Here is a 14388-nt window from a genome sequence, read left to right as displayed (position 1 = left end):
AACAACATTACATACTTTGCTGTGAAATGGCATATTGAGTGTCTTGCTTTACTCTCGGTTTCTTACCACCTCTCCATATATTGTAGCTATGCCTTGTCAGTCTCTCTATATCACAACAGTAGCCAGGGAAACAACATCCACTAATCACCAAAGACTAGGCCTATCATGTGTACCTCACATTGGCTACTACTAGGTTTACCATCTTTAGGGCTGAAGGACTTTCTCATATGATGAGCCAATATTCCCAAACAAATCCATAATGCAGACTTGTTAATAACTTGCATACCTAGTCACTGTCTAAGCAAATCCAAGGAAAGTCTGATTTGAGCTAAATGCAACGTATTGCACTCATTCAAAGATTGAGTTTCATTAGAATAACTATCCTATATGCCAGACATTCTCTCCATCATATACATTCAGTAGGCCCCATCTCTTGCAGGACCAGTTATTGGTCAAATTATTAATCTTGATGGTTGTGTACTCAAGGAAAGAGAAAGACAGCTGCCAAGAGATGCTGGCTAGTGTACTTACTTTACATGGCATCTGCTACCTGTCTTGGGAAGGTTTGGGGTCAGTCCCACTCAAGACATGCAAAGCAGCTAGGCCAGGCTACTTATTGTGGAAGGAATTTGCATAGATCTGCTCAGCATTTACACTAGTCTGGACTATTATTTTCATCTAAGAAGTAATATAATTTTCCTCATAACCTTTTGTTTACCTCATCAATGTGTTTTGATTAATTATTCAGATGTTTACACAATATTTGCATAATGCATACATACACTGCATTTGATCTATCAATTCCAAATCAAGACTACCCTCCGCATATGTAAAGATCAGCTGTTGAAGACAGAAACAGCAGGTGAACTTGCTGGCCTCGTCAATATACTGCTGCGCTGAGCATTAATATGAAACGTAATATCTGCATATGTTCCTTGCAATTTTGCCAGGACACATCAACTGCTTTGTGTTTTATTTGTAATTCAAATAACATAATTCGGAGACAAACCTTAATTGTGTGTGGCCAAGTAGCCCCCAGCCAGGTCAAGTGCTAACATGCTTCAGATAGCCTTGTAATTGACGCTTGGCATCCGTGCTAATGAGAGGGGTGACTCCGGCGGTGTTGGTTCATGTCGGGCCCTTTGTGTCCTCCAGGTCCCTATGAACGGTAACGTTACACCACAATTTTCGGAGGGGCCGGTGAATTCCGACTTCTCTGGAGTCCTTCAGGTAATACATCACTCACTGTCTCCGCAGCTACTCCTGTTAGGCCTACGGTAACAGATCAGCATCAGTTTATCTGCTGTGAGTATCACTGTCTGTGTGAACTGAAAAGCCCCGGGGTGGCGTTCAGTAGGCACAAAATGTATGAAAAAAATGGAAATGGCCCATCCTAAACTTTAGGACAAATAACTCTACCATTCAGTTTACAATTAAACATTTGTTCCACCTGTTTGTGCTTACTGCTCGTGACATTCTTAATTAACTTTAGAACCTGCAGGTGTAGGCTTCATATTGGAGGACTAGTTAGTAGCTACTGGTTACTGCCACTACAGTAGTGCTACACACTCGTCTAACTGACATCCACTCCGTCTCCAACCACCAGACCCCGTTCACATTTGGCCTGAGTCAGAGGGCCCCATACTCCACTACCGGTGACCGCTGCCTCCTGTGCCGGAGTGAGCGCAAGCCAGACAGCACCCTCCATCCTGACACGGTGCTCCCCGGGGCAGGGCAGAATGGTATGGCACAGTCCCCCAGCGCACTGCATCTGCCCCTGTGGGTGTGCTCCGACTGCCGGCGCACGGTAGAGAAGGAGGACCGCCACTCCTCCCTGGAGCAGTCACTGGTGGTGAGTCACCACAGGCTGGTGGAGGGGTGTGGGTGGAGGGAGGGAGAAGCAGGTTGGTGAAAAGGTGATGCTGGACCAATGAACTGAATGACAAAGGCTGTTTAAATGGATATTTGTGTGCAGTTAGTGGATAGCCAAATGCCAGATAGATGCAGGCAGGCATTGGTGTAACATAACATATACATTTTGTCTAGGCCTTTCAAAGTGTGTTGCATTATGGGGATGAACATTTTCTGACTTGCACCTCCAGGTCGACTGCAGGAACTTTCCCAAAACCATGTGATCAAAGGTCATGCAGTTTTTTTTTTTTATGAATTCGCCTTCAAGTCGCTGCAGTTGCTTCTTACCAACTCCACCATGCAGCCATCACCTGCATTGTGGGAGGCACTATTTGTCAACCGATCATTAGGGTGTTTTTGGTTGACCCGTGTGAACGTGACCAACTACATGCTGAAATTTGAACCAGCTTTACTGCTATTCTACAGAAACAGGAGATACAAACAAAAGTGACATTTGAGAACTCTAATCAATACATTTTACACATGTTAATATTTTCATTTTGTGAGTGTGATATGGGGGTATAGACATTTTTATAAAGACAAACTTTTATTAACAATAGCAGACAGTTCCATGTTGATCTGAGCCTTGCTGTTGCAGATACCTTTCCCGACTTTACTCGCTGACTTTCGTCTACTATCGGCTTTGTTAGCGTTACTGCTCGAACACATCCATAGAGTCGGCGCAGAAGCGTGATGGCATACTAAAGGTAGAGCACAACAAGGAATAAATAGGTAAGGAGACAGAGGGCTTGCAGCCGACTGACTAATCTACAAATTACCTTGCCATAAATAACTACTCATTATTATTTGTAGATTAGTCAGTCAACATTTACCCAAATGCATGACAGATTTGATGATGTCGAAAACGACCAAAGAGAGGGACACCGACCCGTACCATACACACACACGCAGAGAAAGTGGGAGAAACAGGCAACAGGTGGAGGTGTAACAAGGAGCAGAAACACCTGAGTCCTGAACAAACGCACACGTTGTATAACGTTACAGTTTCCCTCTCTGATGACTCAGCATTATAGTCTTTGGCTCCTCCTTTCCTATCAGCGGGAGATAATGACCTTAGACTGAAAGCCACACCAGTGTTTAGATGTCTCTCGTGCTAATGACTTCATGTTAATGGCTGTTCCGCGTACACTGTCTTGCCTCACTTGTAAGAGCCACTCTGTTGGCGACGTCTAGCGGCTAATTGAATTCTGAAGTTGGGGAGAGCCCGACAATTCCTGGAGTGCCCCTCTGGCCTGGAATGCGCTTATTTTTCTTTCCATCTCTTTTTTCTGCTATTTGCTTGATTACGTTCTCTAATTTCTGGAATTAATTGCAGCTAAGTTCTGGAATTTTGTCTCTAGTCAAGTATAACGAGCATCGACTTCTATGTGCACTTTGCTGCGATTAAATACTTCAGAATACAAACCTAAGGTGACAGTTGGTAAAGTTATGTCACTATTATGGTCACGCTTGGTTGCATTATCACTGCTGTTTTGCACTTTCTGATGCTCTGTAATTTTTCATTCCCCCAGAGCCAAGACTTCCTGTTGCAAATGCCTGTGGGTAATGGAGGCTTGGGCCAAGAGCTGCCCGACACAGGGGGCAGACTGACCAATGGTGGCACACCCCCAACCCTCCCCACTCTCCCCGTCCCAGACCTCACCACCCCTATGACCGCTGACACCGTGTGCAGTTGTGAGGCCTGCAACGAGAGACGGTGAGCTGGATGGACACATTTGTGGTGGTCACTAGACAACCACACTAGGAAAGGACGAAAGTGTCTATCGTTTGACATATTGAGCTAGCCTAGTATATCAGCTATGTGTTCAGGGAGTTTCAAGAAGCCGCCACCTGTGCTGCCATCCTTTCTAGCATTGTCAGATAATGACTAATCTAATCCACCAGCCGGCTCTCTCTCTGTCGAACAGTCTGGAGTGGACGACCAATCCGCTGGTTTTATTGGCTGATCTCTGTCCATCAGCATCTTTTCTTTTTCTTTCAAATACTTTAACTCACTTGATTGATTACCTGTTTGCTAAAACTCTAATAGGTCACCTAATTTCAGTTTGTGACAAAATAAGCTAAACTTAGCAAAAAATGTCCTTTTTCATGACTCTCGTCTTTCAAAGATAATTTGTAAAAATCCAAATAACTTCACAGATCGTAATTGTAAACGGGTTAAACACTGTTTCCCATGCTTGTTCAATGAACCATAAACAATTAACCTCTAGCGTCGAGCAATCCCCTATCTGGGAGCGTAATCATAGCCTCAAGCTCATTAGCATAACGCAACGTTAACTATTCATGAAAATCGCAAATTAAATGAAATAAATATATTGGCTCACAAGCTTAGCCTTTTGTTAACAACACTGTCATCTCAGATTTTCAAAATATGCTTTTCAACCATAGCTACACAAGCATTTGTGTAAGAGTATCGATAGCTAGCATATAGCATTCAGCAGGCAACATTTTCACAAAAACAAGAAAAGCATTCAAATAAAATAATTTACCTTTGAAGAACTTCAGATGTTTTCAATGAGGAGACTGTTAGATAGCAAATGTTCAGTTTTTCCAAAAAGATTATTTGTGTAGGAGAAATTGCTCCGTTTTGTTCATCACGTTTGGCTAAGAAAAATCCCAGAAAATTCAGTCATTACAACGCCGAACTCTTTTCCAAATTAACTCCATAATATCGACAGAAACATGGCAAACGTTGTTTAGAATCAACCCTCAAGGTTGATCAACCCTCAAACCTTCATTTTTTTCATCTATTCGATGATAAATCATTCGTGGCAGTTGCCTTTCTCCTCTGAACCAAATGGAAAAGTGGACGCAGCTGGAGATTGCGCAATAATTTCGACGGAGGACATCAAGCGGACACCTGGTAAATGTAGTGTAAAATGGTCAATCTTCCAATGATATGCCTACCAATATGTCACAATGCTGCAGACACCTTGGGGAAATGACAGAAAGTGTAGGCTCATTCACAGCCATATAAGGAGACATTGGGACACAGCGCATTCAAAATCTGGGGCATTTCCTGTATGAAATTTCATCTTGGTTTCGCCTGTAGCATTAGTTCTGTGGCACTCACAGACAATATCTTTGCAGTTTTGGAAACGTCAGTGTTTTCTTTCCAAAGCTGTCAATTATATGCATAGTCAAGCATCTTTTCGTGACAAAATATCTTGTTTAAAACGGGAATGTTTTTTTATCCAAAAATTAAAAGAGCGCCCCCTATATCGAAGAAGAACATGCACCTGTGGAACGGTCGTAAAGACACCAACAGCTTACAGACGGTAGGCAATTAAAGTCAATTATGAAAACTTAGGACACTAAAGAGGCCTTTTTACTGACTCTGAAAAACACCAAAGAAAGTTGCCCAGGGTCCCTGCTCATCTGTGTGAACGGGCCTTAGGCATGCTGCAAGGAGGACTGCGGATGTGGCGAGGGCAATAAATTGCAATGTCCGTACTGTGAGACGCCTAAGATAGCGCTACAGGGAGACAGGATGGACAGCTGATCGTCCTCACAGTGGCAGACCACGTGTAACAACACCTGCACAGGATTGGTACATCTGAACATCACACCTGCGACCAGAAAGGATTGGCAATAAGTGCTCTTTTCTGACAAGTCGCGGTTTTGTCTCACCAGGGATGATGGTCGGATTCACGTTTATCGTCGACGGAATGAGCGTTACACCGAGGTCTGTACTCTGGACCAGGATTGATATGGAGGTGGAGGGTCCGTCATGGTCTGGGGCAGAGTGTCACATCATCATTGGACTGAGCTTGTGCGTTACAGGGAAGACATCCTCCTCTGTCATGTGGTACCCTTCCTGCAGGCTCATCCTGACATGACCCTTCAGCATGACAATGCCACCAGCCATACTGCTCGTTCTGTGCGTGATTTCCTGTTGGATCGGAGGTTGAGGGCTAGGGGCTATTTCCCCCATAAATGTCCGGGAACTTGCAGGTGCCTTGGTGGAAGAGGGGGTATCATCTCACAGCAAGAACTGACAAATCTGGTGTCCATGAGTCCATGAGGAGGAGATGCACTGCAGTACTTAGTATCTGGTGTGGCCACCAGCAGCATTGACTTTTGATTTTGACCCCCCCCCCCTTTGTTCAAGGACACATTATTAAATTTCTGTTAGTCGCATGTCTGTGGAACTTGTTCAGTTTGTCTGTTGTTGAATTGTTGTTATTGGTCATGTTTGTTTCATATAAAGCAGTAAAAAGTAATATGTGCTCAGTATTAGTAAGGTTTTAAGCCAAATAGTTCTCTATGCTGCAGCATAATCTGTTTTCTATTGCGCACATATGATCGACAGTTGTTGGTCTGAACATGTCTCTGGAGCCACTGAGACAGAGGAGCATGTATCAATCCTTCACTGCAATTCATTGATTTATTGCGGCCAGCAGTTCAAACAAAATAAATGATTCTCAAATCAGTAAAGTCATTTAAAAAAGAATGACTAGTTCGCAAACTGCAGATAACTACCACATATTTCCCTGTTATCTCTTCGGTCACAGTGATCTGGCTCTGCTGTGGTGGTTGTTCGGACCAGAGTATGTGAGCGAAGCTGGAGCAGATGTGGAGTGTGCCCAGTTTGACTGGCACAAGATTCCCAAAGGCTGGAGCGTCGGCCTTCTCTCCAGCTCCAATTTCGCTTCAGTAGCGCTCATTTCACAAACTCGGGGCACGCCAGGCCCAGGATGCATTCGTAGTCTCCTTGTGTGCTGCTGCTATAGCCCCTTGCTTTAGCTACTGTGATGGAGTTCACTAAATATTTTCATAAAGAAACTGATCAATCAAGGTGACTTACAAAGATGAGGAGCAAGAGAGGGAGTCGATGATGTAGTGTCCACAACTAAAGAATCTTTGTTGAATCTGAAAAGACACATCCCAAAAGCATGATAGTGTACTTACTACGTGTACACAGTGGTAGAAAAGGAACCCAATTGTCATACTTAAGTGAAAGTAATGATGCCTTAATAGAAAATGACTCTAATTACCCAGTAAAATACGACTTGAGTAAAGTGTAAAAGTATTTGTTTTTAAATATACTGAAGTATTAATAATTTCAAATTCCTTTATATAAAGCAAACCAGACTGCACCATTTTTTTCTTTCTTTTTAACCAGGGGCATACTCCAACATAATTTACAAATGAAGCATGTGTGTTTAGTGAGTCCGCCAGATCAGAGGCAGTAGGGATGACCAGGGATGTTCTCTTGATAGTGCGTGAATTGAACCAACATTCATGGAGTAAAAAGTACATTTTATTTTCTTCAGGAATGTAGTGAAGTAAAAGTTGTCAAAAATATAAATAGTAAAGTACAGATTAGAGGTCGACCGATTTATGATTTTTTTTTCAACACCGATACCGTTTATTGGAGGGCCAACAAAGCCGATACCGATTAATCGGCCGATTTTTATTTATTTATTTTTTTTTTATTTTTTTTTTAAATATTAAGGAAAATGGATTTGTAATAATGACAAATACAACAATACTGAATGAACACTTATTTTAACTTAATATAATACATCAATAAAATCAATTTAGAGTCAAGTAGATAATGAAACATGTTCAATTTGGTTTAAATAATGCAAAAACAAAGTGTTGGAGAAGAACGTAAAATTGCAATATGTGCTATGTAAGAAAGCTAACGTTTCAGTTCCTTGCTCAGAACATGAGAACATATGAAAGCTGGTGGTTCCTTTTAACATGAGTCTTCAATATTCCCAGGTAAGAAGTTTTAGGTTGTAGTTATTATAGGACTATTTCACCCTATAACATTTGTATTTGACTATTGGATGTTCTTATAGGCACTTTAGTATTGCCAGTGTAACAGTATAGCCCCCGTCCCTCTCCTCGCTCCTCCCTGGGTTCGAACCAGCAACATAACGACAACAGCCACCACATCGAAGCAGCGTTGCCCATGCAGAGCAAGGGAAACAACCACCCCAAGGCTCAGCGAGTGAAGTTTGAAACGGTATTTGTCCGCGCTAACTAGCCAGCCATTTCACTTCGGTCACACCAGTCTCATCTCGGGAGTTGATAGGTTTGAAGTCATAAACAACGCAATGCTTGACGCACAACGAAGAGCTGCTGGCAAAACGTGCGAAAGTGCTGTTTGAATGAATGTTTACGTGCCTGCTTCTGCCTACCACCGCTCAGCCAGATACTTGTATGCTCAGTCAGATTATATGCAACTCAGGACACGCTAGATAATATCTAGTAATATCATCAACCATGTGTAGTTAACTAGTGATTATGACTGACTGTTTTTTTATAAGATAAGTTTAATGCTAGCTAGCAACTTAGCTTGGCTTACTGCATTTGCGTAACAGGCAGTCTCCTTGTGGAGTGCAACGAGAGAGAGGCAGGTCGTTATTGCGTTGGACTAGTTAACTGTAAGGTTGCAAGATTGGATCCCCCAGCTGACACGGTGGAAATCTGTCTTTCTGGCCCTGAACGAGGCAGTTAACCCACCGTTCCTAGGCCGTCATTGAAAATAAGAATGTGGTCTTAACTGACTTGCCTAGTTAAATAAAGATGTAAAAAAAATACATTTTTTAAATCTGCAAATCTGCGCCCAAAAATATCAATTTCCGATTATGAAAACTTGAAATCGGCCATTCCGATTAATCGGTCGACCTCTAGTACAGATACCCCCAAAAACTACTTAAGTAGTACTTAAATACTTTAAACCTTAGCATGCCTGTACATGCTAAGAGAAAGGAACGAGTTGGGTAGATAACTAAGTGCGTCATTGTAGCAAACTATTTACAAACAAAAAATCTAATCTCAAACTTTTTGTTCTCTTCTCTGTACAATAGACCATCCTTTTTTGCTTTTAATTTGTATTTCATTCTTAGTACGTCGCATCCTACAGCTGAAGTCGGAAGTTTACATACCTCTTAGCCAAATACATTTAAACTCAGTTTTTCACGATTCCTGACATTTAATCCTAGTAAATATTCCCTGTTTTAGGTCAGTTAGGAGCACCACTTTATTTTAAGAATGTGAAATGTCAGAATAATAGTAGAGAGAATTATTTATATCAGCTTGTCTTTCTTTCATCACATTCCCAGTGGGTCAGAAGATAAAAACACACAAGTAGTATTTGGTAGCATTGATTTTACATTGTTTAACTTGGGTCAAACGTTTCGGGTAGCCTTCCAACAGCTTCCCAAAATAAGTTGGGTGAATTTTGGCCCATTCTCCTGACAGAACTGGTGTAACTGAGTCAGGTTTGTAGGCCTCCTTGCTCGCAAAAGCTTTTTCAGTTCTGCTCACAAATATTCTATAGGATTGAGGTCAGGGCTTTGTGATGGCTACTCCAATACCGTGACTTGGTTGTCCTTAAGTAATTTTGCCACAACTTTGGAAGTATGCTTGGGGTCATTGTCCATTTGGAAGACCCATTTGCAACTGCAACCTGGCCTAGATAAAGCAAAGCAGTGTGACAAAAACAACACAGTTACACACAAACAAACGTAGAACAAACAGAAAAATCTATGTAGTTTGCAAATGTAGACAAGTTAGGAGCTAGGCAATAAATAGGCCCTAGAGGCAAAAATAATTACAATTTAGCATTAATACTGGAGTGATGGATGTGCCGATGGTGATGTGCAAGTAGAGATACTGGGGTGCAAAAGGGTAAGTAACAATATGGGGATGAGGTAGTCGGGTATGCTATTTACAGATTGGCTGTGTACAGGTACAGTGATCGGTAAGCTGCTCTGACAGCTGATGCTTAAAGGTAGAGAGGGAGACTCCAGCTTCAGAGATTTTTGCAATTTGTTCCAGTCATTGGCAGCAGAGAACTGGAAGGAAAGGCGGCCAAAGGAACTGTAGGCTTTGGGGATGACCAGTGCAATATACCTGCTGGAGCGCGTGTTACGGGTGGCTGTTGCTATGGTGACCAGGGAGCTGAGATAAGGCGGGTCTTTACCTAGCTAAGACTTATCGATGACCTGGAGCCAGTGTGTTTGGAGCCTAATATTTAGTGAGGGCCAGCCAACTAGAGTGTACAGGTCTCAGTGGTGGGTAGTATATGGGGCTTTGGTGGCAAAACGGATGGCATTGTGATGGACTACATCCAGTTTGCTGAGTAGAGTGTTGGGGGCTATTTTGTAAATTACATCACCGAAGTCAAGGATCAGTAGGCTAGTAAGTTTTACGAGGGTATGTTTGGCGGCATGAGTGAAGGAGGCTTTGTTGCGAAATAGGATGCCGATTCTAGATTTTAATTTTGGATTGGAGATGCTTAATATGAGTTTACAGTCTAACCAGACACCTAGGTATTTGTAGTTGTCCACATATTCTAGGTCAGAACCGTCCGGAGTAGTGTTGCTCGTCGGGCGGGAGGGTACGGGCAGCAATCAGTTGAAGGAGCATGCATTTAGTTTTACTAGCAGTTAAAATCAGTTGGAGCCTACGGAAGAGTGTTGAAGCTCGTTTGGAGGTTTGTTAGCACAGTGTCCAAGGAAGCGCCAGATGAATACAGAATGGTGTTGTCTGCATCGAGGTGGATCAGAGAATCACCAGCAGCAAGAGCGACGTCTTTGCTATATACAGAGAAAAGAGTCTGCCCGAGAATTGAACCCTGTGGCACCCCATAGACTGCCAGAGGTCCAGACAACAGGCTCTCCGATTTGACACACTGAGCTCTATCAGAGAAGTAGTTTGTGGACCAGGTGAGGCAGTCATTAGAGAAGGGCTATTGAGTTTCCATTTAGAATGCGGTGATTGACAGTCAAGCTTTGGCCAGGTTGAAGACGGCTGCACAGTATTGTCTTTTTTTGATGGCGGTTATGTTGTTGTTTAACCTCTTGATACTCCCCACCCCGGATCCGGGATCGTGAATAAAGCCTCAGGCTCATTAGCATAACGCAACGTTAACGATTTCTGAAAATCGCAAATAAAATGAAAATAATGCACCTGCTCTCAAGCTTAGCCTTTTCTTAACAACACTGTCATCTCAGATTTTCAAAATATGCTTTTGAACCATAGCAAATCACTAATTTGTGTAAGAGTATGCTAAGCTAGCTTTTGAGTAGCATTTAAGCACGCAACATTTTCACAAAAACCAGATAACCAAATAAATAAAATCATTTACCTTTGAAGAGCTTCGGATGTTTTCAATGAGGAGACTCTCACTCAGTTGCATAGCAAATGTTCAGTTTTTCCTGAAAGAATCTTTGTGTAGGAGAAATCGCTCCGTTTTGTACATCACATTTGGCTACCGAAACGAACCGAAAATTCAGTCACCAAAACGTCAAACTTTTTCCGAATTAACTCCATAATATCGACCGAAACATGGCGTTGTTTAGAATCAATCCTCAAGGTGTTTTTTCACATATCTCTTCATTGATATGCAGTTCGTGGAAGCCTGCTTTCCCCTCAGAATCGCATGGAAAAATACCAGCAGCTGAAAAAGACGCACCAATTTCGACGGAGGACACCGGGCGGACACCTGGAAAATGTAGTCTCTTATGGTCAATCTTCCAATGATATGCCTACAAATACGTCACAATGCTGCAGACACCTTGGGGAAACGACAGAAAGGGCAGGCTCATTCCTCTCGCATTCACAGCCATATAAGGAGACAATGGAAAATGGAGCCTCATCATGCCGTTTCATCTTGGTTTTGCCTGTAGCTCCCGTTCTAGGGCACCCACAGACAATATCTTTGCAGTTCTGGAAAATTCAGTGTTTTCTTTCCAAAGCTATCAATTATATGCATAGTCGAGCATCTTTTTGTGACAAAATATCTTGTTTAAAACGGGAACGTTTTTCATCCAAAAATGAAATTGCGCCCCTAGAGTTTCAAGAGTTAAGACCTTGACCGTGGCTGAGGTGCACTTATGACCAGCTCGGAAACCAGATTGCATAGTGGAGAAGTTACGGTGGGATTGTTAACTTGGCGTTCTAAGATTTTAGAAAGGCAGAGCAGGATGGATATAGGTCTGTAACAGTTTGGGTCTAGAGTGTCTCCCTTTTTGAAGAGGGGGATGACCGCGGCAGCTTTCCAATATTTGGGGATCTCAAACGATATGAAAGAGTGGTTGAGTAGGCTAGTAATAGGGATTGCAACAATTTCGGTGGATCATTTTAAAAAGAGAGGGTCCTGATTATCTAGCCCAGCAGATTTGTTGGGATCCAGTTTTTGTAGTTCTTTCAGAACATCAGCTGTCTGGATTTGTGTTAAGGAGAAGTGGGTGGAGTCTGGACAAGTTGCTGCAGGGGGTGCTGAGATGTTGTCCGGGTTAGGGGTAGCCAGGTGGCTAAATGATTGATTATCGTAGATTTATCTGTACTGAGAGTGTTTCCTATCCTCAATGCAGCTGGGAGGAGGTGCTCCTATTCTCCATGTTCCAAAAATTTTGGGAGTTAGTGAAGCAAATTTCTGCTTGAAAAAGCTAGCCTTAGCTTCCCTAACTGACTGACTATATTGGTTCCTGACTTCCCTGAAAGGTTGCATATCTCGGGGGCTATTCGAAGCTAGTGCAGAACGCCACAGGATGTTTTTGTGCTAGTCAAGGGCAGACAGGTCTGGATTGAACCAAGGGCTATATCTGTTCTTAGTTCTATGTTTTTTGAATGGGCATGCTTATTTAAGATGATGAGGGAAGCACTTCTAAAGAATAACCAGGCATCCGGATGAGGTCAATATCCTTCCAGGATACCCGGGCCAGGTCGATTAGTAAGGCCTGCTCGCTGAAGTGTTTTAGGGAGCGTTTGACAGTGATGAGGGGTGGACATTTGACCGCTGACCCACTACGCACGCAGGCAATGAGGCTGTGATCGCTAAAATCCTGGTTTAATACAGTAGAGGTTTATTTAGAGGGAAAGTTGGTCAGGATGATATCTAAGAGGGTGCCCATGGTTACGGATTTAGTGTTGTACCTGGTAGGTTCCTTGATGATTTGTGTGAGATTGAGGGCATTGAGCTTAGATTGTAGGACGGTCGGGGTGTTAAACATGTCCTAGTTTAGGTCACCTAACAGTACGAACTCTGAAGATAGATGGGGGGCGATCAATTCACATATGGTGGTCAGGGCACAGCTGGGGGCTGAGCGGGGTCTATAACAAGCGGCAACTGTGATAGACTTGTTTCTGGAAAGGTGGATTTTTATAAGTGGAAGCTTGAATTGTTTAGGCACAGGCCTGGATAGTAGGACAGAACTCTGCAAGCTATCTCTGCAGTAGATTGCAATTCCGCCCCCTTTGGCAGTTCCATCTTGTCTGAAAAAGTTATAGTTAGGGATGGAAATTTCAGGACTGTATGCTAAAGCAGTGAATAAAACAATCTTAGGGAGGATGCTTCTTATGTTAACATGCATGAAACCAATGCTTTTACGGTTACATAAGTCAACAAATGAGAGCGCCTGGGGAATGGGAGTGATGCTGGGGGCTGCAGGGCCTGGGTTAACCTCTACATCACTAAAGGAACAGAGGAGGAGTAAGATGAGAGTACGACTAAAGGCTAAAAGATCTGGTCGTCTAGTGCGTTTAGAACAGAGAGTAAAAGGGGGCTGGTTTCTGGGCACGGAAAAATAGATTTGAGGCATAATGTACAGACAAGGGTATGGTAGGATGTGAGTACAGTGGAGGTAAGCCTAGGCATTGAGTGACTGAGAGAGGTTTTGTCTCTAGAGGTACCATTTAAGCCAGGTGCGGTCACTACATGTGTGGTGGGTGGAACATAAGGGCTAGCTAAGGCATATTGAGCAGCGCTGGAGGCTCTACAGTGAAATAAGACAAAAATGACTAAAACAGCAATAGACAAGGCATATTGACATTAGGGAGAGGCATGTGTAACCGAGTGATCATAGAGTCCAGTGAGTAGCTAGGCGAGCTGGAGTCGCGGCGATTCAAACACCAGTCCCTCCTGCTGACTTGTTTTACTGTGGATATGGATACATTTTTACCTGTTTCCTCCAGCATCTTCACAAGGTCCTTTGCTGCTGTTCTGGGATTGATTTGCACTTTTCGCACCAAAGTACGTTCATCTCAAGGAGACGGAATGCATCTTCTTCCTGAGTGGTATGATGGCTGCGTGGTCTCATGGTGTTTATACTTGCGTACTATTGTTTGTATAGATGAACGTGATACCTTCAGGCATTTGGAAATTGCTCCCAAGGATGAACCAGCCTTGTGGAGGTCTACAAAAAAAATTGTTTTTGATTTGTTTTTGATTTTCCCATGATTTCAAGCAAAGAGCACTGAGTTTGAAGGTAGGCTTTGAAATACATCCACAGGTACACAGAATTTTCCAAGCTGTTTTAAAGGCAGTCAACAATAGTGTATGTAAACTTCTGACCCACTGGAGTTGTGATACAGTGAATTATAAGTTAAATAATCTGTCTGTAAACAATACTTGTGTCATGTAGACAGTAGGTGTCCTAACTGACTTGCCATAACTATAGTTTGTTATTATTAACCTCTACCCTACTTTTTTCA

At 42.8% G+C, this 14388-nt stretch overlaps 1 protein-coding gene across 1 annotated transcript in view; it reads left to right on the top strand.

Annotated features, from left to right (window-relative positions):
- Nucleotides 1–14388, top strand: part of LOC135507832 (protein FAM193A-like) — a 56014-nt gene that overhangs the window by 10106 nt on the left and 31520 nt on the right. The window contains 3 exon segments of the mRNA XM_064927512.1: nt 1156–1230; nt 1607–1852; nt 3444–3628. Coding sequence (XP_064783584.1) covers nt 1156–1230; nt 1607–1852; nt 3444–3628 — 506 coding nt within the window.

Source organism: Oncorhynchus masou, chromosome 21 (assembly GCF_036934945.1).
Source record: "Oncorhynchus masou masou isolate Uvic2021 chromosome 21, UVic_Omas_1.1, whole genome shotgun sequence".
In the NCBI taxonomy this organism is placed as follows: Eukaryota; Metazoa; Chordata; class Actinopteri; order Salmoniformes; family Salmonidae; genus Oncorhynchus; species Oncorhynchus masou.
Note: the sequence above shows the minus strand (reverse complement) of the source record. Positions and strands in the feature narration are given on the sequence as shown.